The sequence below is a fragment of the Embiotoca jacksoni genome, unplaced genomic scaffold, assembly GCF_022577435.1.
Source record: "Embiotoca jacksoni isolate LCO1_2020_lvr unplaced genomic scaffold, fEmbJac1.0.p SCAF_17, whole genome shotgun sequence".
Lineage (NCBI taxonomy): Eukaryota > Metazoa > Chordata > Actinopteri > Embiotocidae > Embiotoca > Embiotoca jacksoni.
The window spans coordinates 3,525,679-3,538,294 of NW_027185307.1; the positions used below are offsets into that span (position 1 = coordinate 3,525,679).

At 39.4% G+C, this 12,616-nt stretch overlaps 1 protein-coding gene across 1 annotated transcript in view; it reads right to left on the reverse strand.

Annotated features, from left to right (window-relative positions):
- Positions 1 to 12,004, reverse strand: part of tgfbr1b (transforming growth factor, beta receptor 1 b) — a 67,435-nt gene extending 55,431 nt beyond the window's left edge. Inside the window, exons 1-2 of the mRNA XM_069151262.1 lie at positions 11,795 to 12,004; positions 5,707 to 5,812 (exon numbers count right to left, since the gene is read on the reverse strand). Of these exons, the coding sequence (XP_069007363.1) occupies positions 5,707 to 5,770 (64 nt within the window). The 5' untranslated portion in view covers positions 5,771 to 5,812; positions 11,795 to 12,004. The remainder of the gene's footprint in view (positions 1 to 5,706; positions 5,813 to 11,794) is intronic.
- Positions 12,005 to 12,616: the final 612 nt, after the last annotated feature.

The window sequence follows — 12,616 nt, forward strand, 5'->3', positions numbered from 1 at the left end:
CTACAGAAAGGCAGAAGCCGAGGTGTCACTATGGCTTTGATGAAAAATCACATGACTACTGCTTAACTAAAAAAAATATTACTTCCTGTTTTTTTGTTGCTCTAAAGGAAACTCTGGTTTCAACTACACCACGGCTATAGACAACTTTTTAAAAGTGTATGCAACCATCTACTTGAAATACACGTTCAGCAATTTACAGTGCAACACAAGTGGAGAATTTACATCCCCTCCAAATAGTTCTCACCTTGATTTTTGTAGTAGTGGAAAATTACAACATTCAAAACAAATTTAAATGCCTGCATGATGACTTTTTTTTTTTTTATATACAAAACGTAGTTTTTCACAGGATGACAAATGGAAAAAAAACTAAAAAATATCACGCTATGACAATATTTCACAGCTATAATAATGAACACTAATATAATATCATTAGTTACATTGTTAAGTTGATATTACCATTGTATTTTAAGGAGGAGCTCTTGTGAACCATTTTGTATCCAACTGCAACTCGTGATTATTGTCATTATGGAATAATGAGCTGGTTATTTTCTCAATTAATTGATTATATATCTGGTTTGTAAAAATTCTCAAAAAAAGGTGAGAAATGCATAAGTGTTAGAGATATGCCCTGCGCTTGTGTTCACCAAAGAACCAAACATGTTTGCCACACCTACTTGCGCCACCAACACAGGTGTGTTGCGCCAAGGTGGACAAAACTGTCCTTGTTTTTATTGGAAACTGGACGTCTGTCCTCAAGGACAACCCCATATTAATTTGTAAAGTATCCATATTGATCCCACATTGTTTTTTAATAACACTTCCACTGCATCTGTGTGTGACGCGCGTTGCAGAATCTGACAGGCAGTCAAGCAGAAAAGGAGAGTCGCAACGCAAAGGCGAGAGGCATTCGGACTTGGCTTTTCATTCATCCTAAAATCGGTTTGTCAGATCGGTTTGTCATTTACCAAAAAAATATTGGTTTTACCAGCTGACTGTGTTCACAGAAACCGTTTCGACAAGAAACATTTTTTTTTTTAATGTTAATTGTTAGACAGTAAAGACACCACTGGCACAACAGCTCACGTGAACACCTGTGCCCAAGTCTTTTATTCCTAAGTTTTACATGTGTCCAACGACCATCATTGGATATTAGGCTGTGAAATGCAGATGACTGACATTCAATACTGTGCCTGAATTGCTCCCGTGTAGCCACCAAGCAGCAACTGACGTCAACCACTGGTTTGTGAATTGCTGCTCTGAAGCCTCAAGTTTGGCATTTTGGCCATCTCGACCTTGCTATTTTGGAGCCAGAAGTGACCATATTTTGATGAGCTGGGGAGAAGCAAGTCGTGGATCTGACTCGATCTGATCGGGAACCCGAGGACACTACCCAACTATAGCAGACTTACTGTACCACAGGCCTGTCAATCAAACAGACATGCCCCCCAAATATACCACTTTTTGAGGCCTTATAAATGATGAAATTATTGCCAGAAGAACTGCCAAGGCACTGATCAGAATTTAGCTAATGAAGCCTGTGTTTTATCCATTTAATACACTTATTTATACATCTATTGTTGATTGCAATTGGGATGTCTTGTTTTATGTTCAATTTCATTGTATTTTTACAATGACTATAAACTGCTTTATGTCCTTGATGACACAACCATGACTTGAATGGGTCTACGGACCCAGGGTTGTTTTGGAGCCAATACCCAGCAGCCTTAAGGCCCTTCTGCAGTGTGCATGTTCAGTCATAGCAGTGTTTCCTCCACCGTTGTCTTTGCTCAGCAAAGTTACAGCTGAGGACCGTTTCTGTGAACTCCACCAGGATTTTCTGTCTTTCCTTCACAAGTGGAAACAAACTGGCAAACAAAATGTCTTGGAATACATGTTGAATGAACAGTGAATGGCAGAAGTCTATTTTCCCGGTGACATTTTTGGATCCTTAAACAAATTAAATATTGAAAGACGGGTGGGAAAAGTCTACTGCCGACTTTGTGCCTTCAAGACAGAGATAATGATTTTAACAACAGACCTAAAACTGACAATATTTGGATCCACTCACACGAGAGTTCAGCTTTTTTCATATGAATGCCATAAAAACAAGGGGACACTGTTCCATGACCAATAAGACGTTGCACGAGTGTCTCAGGATTACCATTTCTACACGTGAGCCAGACTATGTTAAAATAGCATATTCGAGGCAGTGTAAATTCTCTCAGACTTAAAACAACAGACATCAAATATGTTTAATAGCTCTATTGTGGTAAATGACCTGATTGAGGCATGTAATACTGTTGTAATGAGAATGCAAAGCCCAAAGACCTGTTTTATAATGATTCAAAGAGATACTACTTCTTGGTGGTGTGAATATTGTTTGCTGTTTTTACCTTTTAAAAAAAATATGGATATGTACCTTAAATAGGCACCTTATGTCTGCTTGGAATTGTTTTGATAGTATCATAATTGGCCCATACTGTTTTACCATGTTCATTTTACATTTTGTTTTCTGAAATTGATACCATAAGTGAAAAAAAAATGTGAATAACTAGTTTTGTCCATGTGCAAACATTATAATAAATTAGTTATTTTTTGCTGATAACTGACAAAATATTCTGTACTGCCCTCAAGCTTCCAGAGATTTTCATATTCAGCCCTCTTGCTTTTGAAATTGAATAGCCAAGCAACAAGCACAAGCAATTTAAGTGAATAATCAAACATAAAATAATTTTCCAATCAATTGTATGTCACCTAATAGTTATGATGGAATGTTTACAACCACAACACATAACCAAGATCATAATTTGGATATTAGTGTACATAAAAACACCGAGTTCTCAGATGAGCTGCTCATAGCTGAAAAAGTGAAAGAAAAAAATCCAGATCAAGGCCCAATGATAATTATCATAACAAGCAAAGAAAAAAAGTCCTTTGAAAAAATATTTTGTCACAAAGAGTCCTTTGAGACATGTTAAAATCTGAAAATAAAAACATTTCAGCTTTTCTGAAATATGTCAGCAAAATAAATAAAATGAAAAATTCCCTGTTGATTTCTTGCATTCAATTATTGTAATGTCAACATACCGTGTATACTTTGCAGTAAGTGGGACACATTATGTCTCTAAATCTCATGATATTTCAGGAATTTCATTAGCAGTAGAAATCCTGGCGCAAAAATCAGATAACCTCTTGAACTGATACCCACAACCTCTGCTGTAGGTGACGGTCAGGTTTGATTTGGAGTCACCTTTGACGGTGAACTGCGTTTAACTGAGTTGCTGACACAACACGCATCCTTTAAAATCAGCCACTCAGGCTAAATGTGGCCCCGTTCACTTCCTGTGCCTGAAGGGGGCAGGAGGAGAAGCACGGGACTAAAGAAAAGAAATGAAAATGGAAGGTGGGAGGATTGAGGGAACAAGAGACCGAGCATGAGGACAGAGCCTGTTATGCAGAATGACTGCTAACCCCGGCAGCAAGATGACAGTACGAGGGTCACCACCTGATTTAGCCCACCGCCAGCGCGTAGCAAGTGTGCTAACTACAGGGGTGTGGTGGTCGAATGCCGAAAAACAACGTGATGGGCAAAAAGTGTCAGTGGCAGTGCTCTCTGGGTTCCATCATATCTATCCTTTTGTGAATGTGCAGAGTCAAAACGTACGGCCAGGAAATTGCCACTCATATTGCAGCTGAAATGCACATTGATGCCCCGATTAATTTTTTTTTTCCTACTCTGTGGGTGAGATTTTCTGCATCTAAAATATAGGATCCTATTCTAATGTAAATGATGCAGCTCCGAGCATGGACCCACACCATGACGATCCTATTGTTGGACAAAGAAAGCAGAATTCACCTCCTTTATTGGGTGTCCCTGAGCCAACATGACAATTTAATATCCAGCCTGCATGGGAGGCAGGGATGGGGTATATGAGGACACGACCGTTCTAATGACATCTTTATGCATGCCGTTTGAAAAAAAAAAAAAAAAAAATCTCTGTCTCTCTGTCTGTCTGTCTGTCTGTCTCACACACTCTCTCTCTCTCACACATTCACACACACTCTCTCTCTCTCTCTCTCTCACACACACACACACACACACACACACAGGAATGTCACACAAAGGAAACGGGTGAGCCTGCAAATCAACAGGAAACACAGTAAAGGCTTTTTGCACCTATGAGAGCAGCCTTCCCCTTTTTATGAACACATTCTGCTTTTTGAAATGAAACATTTAAAAAAAGACATCAGTTCCGTCGCAAAAATGAAACACAATGAGAGCATCAGTGATAGCAGCGCTGGTGGATGGTGGATCTTGCCCGTGCTCTAATGAGGAGCTGTAATGCCAAATCCAATTCACAAATCACGTGGGGGGGATTCAATCCTGCTCATCTGTAAACCACAAAAACCATCCAACAAACGTGACCGATTCCTTCAAGCTTCACGAGTATCCACCCCCCCCACCATCTACTCGGACATGAATAAAGATGACGCCAGGTTTTCTTAAACATTTCAACCGGAGTCTTCTTCCAGTGCAAGTAGATGGAAGTGAACAACAATATCACTGCAAAGCCATTTCCAAAAGGCGTGTTTTGAGTGCTGTTTAAAAACCTGTAAGCCGAATGCACCTGACAACTTGAACAAATCGTTTTAAGACCTAAAACAATACAAAGCAGCATTAAACTGGTAGCTTTAAAAAAATAAATAAAAAGGAGCTTGGCTTATTGGGATGCCCTGACAAACAGGGAGGATGAAGAGGTTCTGAAGAAATTGTTTCTTTGGCAGCATGATGTTTAACAGTGGTGTCTTCAACAACAACAACAACAACAAGATGCTGCATATCTGAAATAAAACCAGGGTCATCACTTCCCTACCACAACAAAACCGTAATCTCACAAGACACTCAACAACCGGTAAAGTACAGGTAATCTAAAAAAATAAAATAAAATAAAAAAACTCACGTGATGGTGCTAGGAGTATTAGGTTGTCAAACAGACAGAGCGAGTTAAACTACCAGTGGACATTTACCCACTTTGTTATGTTCTAATGGAAGCAACATGTTTGCCACCAGACCAACAAAAAGGGAAAAAACATGTAACATGTAAACCAACACATCGCCACCGTCACAGCATCCGAGATCAGAAAACAGTTACCGAGTTCCAAAGGTGAAACAATGCTGCCCCGTTAGACTGGTGTTCCTGAACAAGATGGGAATATCCACGTCCCAAAGAGAAGCAAGACGGAACAGATTCTATTCCCCCAAGGTAAATTAACAACTAATGCTTAACAAAAAAAAGCAAACATTCAGTTAGAGATGCTACCAACTTTGTATTTACGAAACTGGGCACCGTTCCTCCGGACTCCGGGTGCTCTTTGTTGGCAAAGCAGAATCCCAACGCTATCACCAAAAACCCTGGCCGAAGAGAGGTCAGCTCTCAGTTCTGATCCCGAGTTAATAGCAATCACCCTTTCTGAACCAAGTGTGACTTTAAGCCCACTGTTCATTTTTCCCCAGACAATAAACATTCCTCAAACAGTCAAGCAGCAGCAGGCTGGCCGCAGATCCTGCGCCATCTTAGTTAGACACTCTGTTTCTTCGGGCTTCTTGAACAAAGAGCTTTTTCTAACAGTACCCATCGCACCCGAGAGCGTAACTTTGGACAAACACAAGACACGCCTGTACTGCGTTCATTTAATGGCACTTACCGGTATTTTCTTTTATCCTTGTCCCGAACAGTAGGACGAGCAGTAAGCATGGTAGCGCAACCATCGTGGCTATGAACCAGACTGACGCCCGACTGTTAACTTCTCCCTGCAATGAGAAAGGTAGACGCTGATTGGCTTACAGAGCAGCAAGTCCCTCCTGGGCAACGGCTGTTCGGGTGAGGAGCGATGCTGATTGGCGGATCTACCAAACCCCGCCCCGCTGGAGCAACTGTACCACTCCAGTAAACAAACACTTGCCATTCACTATAATGACAAAGTATGAGTTCATCAATGTACATAAATATTACTTTACTGCTGTATTTTACTCTACTACACTATACTAATATATACCACCACTTGATATTTATAAATATTTAGTAGTTTCGGTGTAATTTTTTTTTACAGCAATCTTAAAAACATAATAAAAAAAAAATCACCAAACAACCCATCGATTTCATCAAGTGCATTTCGGTCCTCTACCATATCTCCCACACAGCCTGGGTTTAGATGACATTTAAGAGATTTTGTAAGACAGAAAGAACATGTCACCGTGGCTCTGAGTGAGGGAACACATCATGATGATAACGTTTGGAAATAGAAATAACATTGTTATTGCTCTTCCCTGATAGGATATTCTCAGAGTCATGTTTTGTCCATATCTCAGTCATTCACACACACACACACACACACACACACACACACACACACACACACACACACACACACATAAGCACACTAGGGTGTACATTGTTCTAAAGCCTAAAACCCTTCCTTTGTCTCCCCCACATTTACTCTTCTCCTGAGTGGACACACATACACTTAACCTGCCCCCTTTCCCCCCTGCTCTCTCTCTCTCTCTCACACACTCACACACACACACACACACACACACACACACACACACACACACACACACACACACACACACACACACACACACATTCCCTGGAGACGGTGACAGAGATTGATGATGGCTTATTATTTGATGTCCAATGAAGCCCTGCCCTGCCTGCACACACACACATACATGTTCGATCACTCACACACACAGGCCGGTTTAAGCCCTTTAAAGCATATTTATCCCCAAAAGATGGAGAATAACACTTATACTGCTGCTCAAATGGACAAAGCACCACATACAAAAAAATATAAATGCAGCACTTTTTTTTTTTGTCCCATTTAAAGCAAAAGATCTGAGGCGTTTTTATGCACACAAAAGGTTTATTTCTCTAAAATTATGATTCCAAATTTGTTAAAATGAGTGTCAGTTAGCACTTCACCTCCCTTTGTGGTGGAGCATATTCAGATGCTAAGAATAATTATTGCAAAGGTGCAATTAGATGAATGGGTCACAATAAAAGGCCACTTCAAAATCTGCAATTTTATCATGCAACTTAATGCTAGCAGTTGCCTTTGAATTGATTATTCTTCTTACTGTCGCCAGCATCATTGGTATCAAATTTGGCAGTATATCCAACTGGCCTCACAACTGCAGACCACATGTAACCACACCAGCCCAGGACTCCTGCATTCGGTAGCTTCAGCCGCAAGATCATCGTAGACCAGCCACCCGGACAGCTAATGCAACAGTTAGCTTGCAAAATTTAAGAATTTCTGCACAAACTGTCAGAAATGGTCTCGGAAGCTTTTCTGAGTGCTCACTGCCCTCAACTGACAGTACATCATCGTAACCAACTTGAGTGGACAAAATGCTCCCTTTCGATGTCATCTGGCCCTTTGGAGAATTTTCTCTTTCTGGATGAATCTCGGTTTACACTGTACTGAGCATATGGCTCGTATGGTGTCATGTGGGCAAACAGTTTGGTGATGTAAACATGGTAAACAGAGTGGCCCATGTTGGCGGTAGGATTATGGTGTGGCCTTGCAAGAGCAACTTGCAACTATTGTTTGAGGGGCAATTTGAATGCACAGATGACAATATCGTGACGACCGGGACCTGAAGCCCATTTACGTGGCACTCATCCAGTGACCTTGCCGCATGTCGCAGCATGATAATGCACAGCTCCATGTCGAAAAAAAACCATGCAGATTTCTTGGAGGGAGGTGTGTTGCAATGCATGAGACAAATGGTGGTCACATCAGATACTGACTAATTCGCCCTACCCCACCCCACACAACAAATAATTTGGCTTCATTTTTTTTCAGGATAAAACTGAACATTTTAGAGTGCCCTTTTACTGTGACCAGTCCAAGGCACATCTTTTTTGTTGAGTGTAAATTGATAAATCAGGAAATGCAGAAGACAAAATATTTTGGGTTTTATTTAAAATCTTAAATCTTATGCTCACTTAAACAATGTTGGTAAATTGCAGGACAAAAGCTTTTTTTTAACACAAAATTATATGGAAACAATAGTGGGTAGTGTAAGGGTCCGTGACAATATTGTTATGAACACAGAATGTTGTAAAAGATGGAAAGTTCAGAAGTAAAACAGGTTTTTTTCAGGACAAAATCAGTGATTGTGGATTCAGTGGGGGTTGTAAATACACCTTTAGTCATTACAATGTCACCAGTCTGTGTCTCTGCCTGCAGTGGGAAGATCAAAGGTGTCATCCTTGGGAGAGATAGGAGAGAGCACAGAATACTGAAGCTGTTTCATTTAAATATGTCCTCACTCACATTGCCTTTGGCATTTCCACTCTGGGAAATTCTGCTGGCGCTGACAATTTGTGGTAATTTCTGCGGCCCAACTTTACAGAAGCTAAGTACAAATATAATGATACGATCACCACATACAAAGTTAACTTTACTTATGCTTAGATATATGAATGTGGTTTGTACACAAAATATGCTTCTTATGTAAAAAAAAATAACAACATTGAATAAAAGTGCAAACATTTGCAATTCTCTGAACAGAATTGTAGCCAAGATTTTTGTATACGAGACCCTACAGAACCATCCATTATCTATACCCACTTTATCCTGAACAGGGTCAAGGGGGGGCTGGAGCCTATCCCAGCTCACTTTGGGCGAAGGCAGGGTACACCCTGGACAGGTCGCCAATCCATCACAGGGCCACATAGAGACTGACGGAAACAAAGACCATTCACACCTAAGGGCAATTTGTACAACCACCAATTAACCTGAGGTGCATGTTTTTGGATGGTGGGAGGAAGCTGGAGTACCTGGAGAGAACCCACGCAGGCAAAAGGAGAACATGCAAACTCCACACAGAAAGGCCCAGGCCCGGATTCAAACCCACAACCTTTTTGCTGTGAGGCGACAATGCTAACCACTGCACCGCCTAAAAATTGGCATTTGTGCTCCGTTTGAGACAAGCTCACAATTCCCCGACCGGGAATCGACCCCGGGCTGCGGTGGTGAAAGCACTGAATCCTAGCCACTACACAATCAGGGATCACCCTGCAGAAAAAGAACCAAAATTAATTATTTATATATTTCATAATTATTCCTATTAACTGTTCAATTCTGTTTCCAATTTTTATTCTTGCAGCAAGGAACAATTTTTTTTTATAGAGAAATGCTGCAGCCCTTTTTTTAAGTAGTCACATTTAAATAGTTTATTCCTAAATAGCAGAATTAGCTTTAAAATACTACACGTTACTAAAACCAGCAAATTCTATCTGTGAAAGATTGCAAAGGACACTTCTTTAATGTACACAGTGGTTGCTACACCCTGCAAGTCTAAGCTTTTGTAAGAAACTTCCAACTCCTGTCCACATGCCTAAGTGTCCTGAAACCCAAGTTGCTCCGGATGGCGTACCATTGGTGTGTGAATGTATTCCTGATGGCGAGCACCTTGCTCATTAATGTGTGTGTGAATGGGTGAATGGAAAACAGTGTGTTGACTGCACAGCTTTGTTGCCGTATTAGCATTTCCCAGGATGCCTTAGTTATTTCTTTGTAACTTTTAAGAATAAAGGAATCAAATTAAATCAAAGTGATGGACAGAAATTATATTTAGTTTTGTTAAAACATGCTGTTTATTAATATTTCAATGAAGACATAATGATAAATAAAATGGGGTTATCATTCAAAACCATAAGTGTACAAGGTAGAAATGTAACATATATACCAATCACTGGAATTAATACATTGGTTAGTTTGCAACTTGTTATCCAAAGTTTTCATACAGCATTAATTATTACAAATTACATATAATCACAATACATATAATTGTTAAATATAAATGTGATTAATGTGTTTTGATCTTGTTGTCAGTATTATCTAAAACCTTTATAGTATTATGAAATTTTAACTCCTTGAATGTCAAACAATACACACTTTTAAGTGTTGACTTAACACTGAAAAGAGTTCACATTCAAACAACTCAAGGTTAAAGTAAAATTTACTCTTCATGGGAGTTGAGTTTTAACTCCCAAAGAATTCAGGATCAACTCCTGAAAAATGTGAAAAATCAACTCCAAGAAAAGAGTTCCTTTCACTGCTTGACAGTGTATTTGATGGTCTCACATGTACAAGCAAAAAGAGTTGATTTGAACTCAGAGTTTATTCCAAAGATATGAATTTGCTGTGTATGAAGCAGAGGTACCCAGACTTGGATTGTGTATGCTTGGCTAAAAGGGCAACTTACAGTGTCCTTAACTACAGAAATGGAATGATCTTGCACATGGGTCACTGGCAGGGATGCCTGAATTGATTGAAATAATTCAGATGGTTGTTGTCAAGGATAAGCTTCTTTTCAGAAAGCTGAACATTGCAGAGCCTATGAACTGAGAACGTGTCCTACAAAGGAGGTGATGCTTCTTGACCATGAGGAGCTGACAGATCCATGCCCACTGGCTGACTATAGTTGAGGGAATGCGACTGATTAACCTCAAAAGATACATACATGTATAAGGTCAGTCTTGAAGTACAGAACATAATTTATAGAATTCCTGCAGGTTATTTCAAAATGTTAGTGAACATAAGTGACTTTCTCATCCAAAAATGAAAGAGCTAAGACTTAAACTGATGTCAGTTCTAAGCATAGAGCGGCTTCATTATGGATGAATTTGGAGTGATAAAAGTTGACACAGAGCACTGCTGGGACCATCGAGTACATGGGGATATTTCTTAGTTTAAAAGCTGAACACTGTATAAAACAGAGGCCTTTTTTTTTTTTTTTTTTTACAACAGCCAGTTTCTTGTCATAGATTTTGATTTGATACACTTTATTTATTATTTATATAGATAAATAATCAGAAGTGTAACCATATGCAATAATGAATATTCTGCATCCATGGTTACACCTTTTTATTACAGATCTGCATCCAGTCAAAATGGTTTCAGATAAAAAGGGTCTCAGACAGTCTGGAGAAGCTTCAGACTTTATACATGATGACATCACAAGCTGGAGTCAAATTTTTGTGGTTTCTCTATTGTGTCCCAAGAATGATACCACAGCAACAAAAATGAATATCCTGTGCAGGTAAAGTTCAGCAGCAATGAAGACATGAGGCGTTCAGTTCTTCTTCCAGATTGCATCTTATTCTTAATTTCAAAACAACATAAACATCACTTGTTACAGCATCTCTCTTACAGTCTCCTACTGTCTCTGAAATGTACAAATGTCAAAAAGTCTGGTTATCTTACCATTCTTGACAGAAATGCATTCATCGCAACTACCACAATACATATTCAGTGTACTTCTCACAGTCTTCCACTATAAGCAACATAAAGTACACTTAATCACCTGTACACGAGTGATTTAGGGCAACTATAAAGATACAGTGCAATTTACAGCCATTCTCAACTGTATTTATAACAAGCTATATTAAACTGTCTCAAAATAGATTTGACCTTGACACTTCTAATGGATCTGCATATCACACATAGAAATACAAAACAAGTTCACTAAAGAACATTTAAACAGCAGCATGTGCAGATTTAAATTGTATAAACTGTCATTAACTAATGTGACATTCTCTCTTCATCCCTGTTCTGAAACTCAAGGCACTGAAACATATTAACACTTTAGGTAACTAACAGCAGTGTGAGAGCCCAAATAATTACTGTGTGAAAGTAGATAACGTTAGTGGCATCCCTGCAAGACAACATTCAGGTACAAACAACCCGTGTTACCGCGGCATGGCAGCTAGCTTACCTGCTAAAGCTAAAACTCGCGGCTCGAGATCGTCGCGGATTTCTAAACTACATATTTGCACTTTGACGCTCAAAATAACTTCACAAAGTCTTACAAAATTAGCGTGCACATACAGTATTGTTTCCCAAGAGTGAGCATTGGCTGTTTTCACCAGTACTAGCCTGTAGGACACAGGTAAAGTTCAGCAGCAATGAAGACACGATGCTATCAGTTCTTCTTCCAGATTGCATCTGAGGAGTGAGCGGGAGTCACACCCTAAAGCAACCTGCGCGCAACTGCTCCGGTGTTAATAGTTCCTCCTGAGGCGCTGCAATTCTTTACTGTCCCTCTGTATGTTATATGTTTAGATTACATTCTGTAATTATTACTTAAATCCCAAAGGTCATATTCTACATCTTAAATCATTCAAAATAAACAATGAAAAATTAAATCATAAATGTGGTCACATGAGCAACTGTCTTATAGTTTACATTCATGAAATAAAAAATTAAAAAAAATAGCCTCAACTGTCAATTCATGTTCGAGAAATCATTTTTTGTAGGAAATAATAGACTGTACTGGTGATTCAGGTTTTGTGTTTCTAGGTTTAAGTATTGCACAATCTAAATAAAACACACACAATACAGCAGTCAAAATCTTTCTGTATTTTTTGCTCTTCTCATTTTTCAGATCAATGCTGAGTTCCTGTGAATTACAGCAGTTCCCCTGTAGACAAAGTTCTTTGGGCAGTCGGATAAGAACTCCACCAACCTGCTGGAGATCACCAGTAGTAACGGAGGAGTTGTTAAAGAGAAGATTACCAGGACCTTGCAGGTTTTGGAT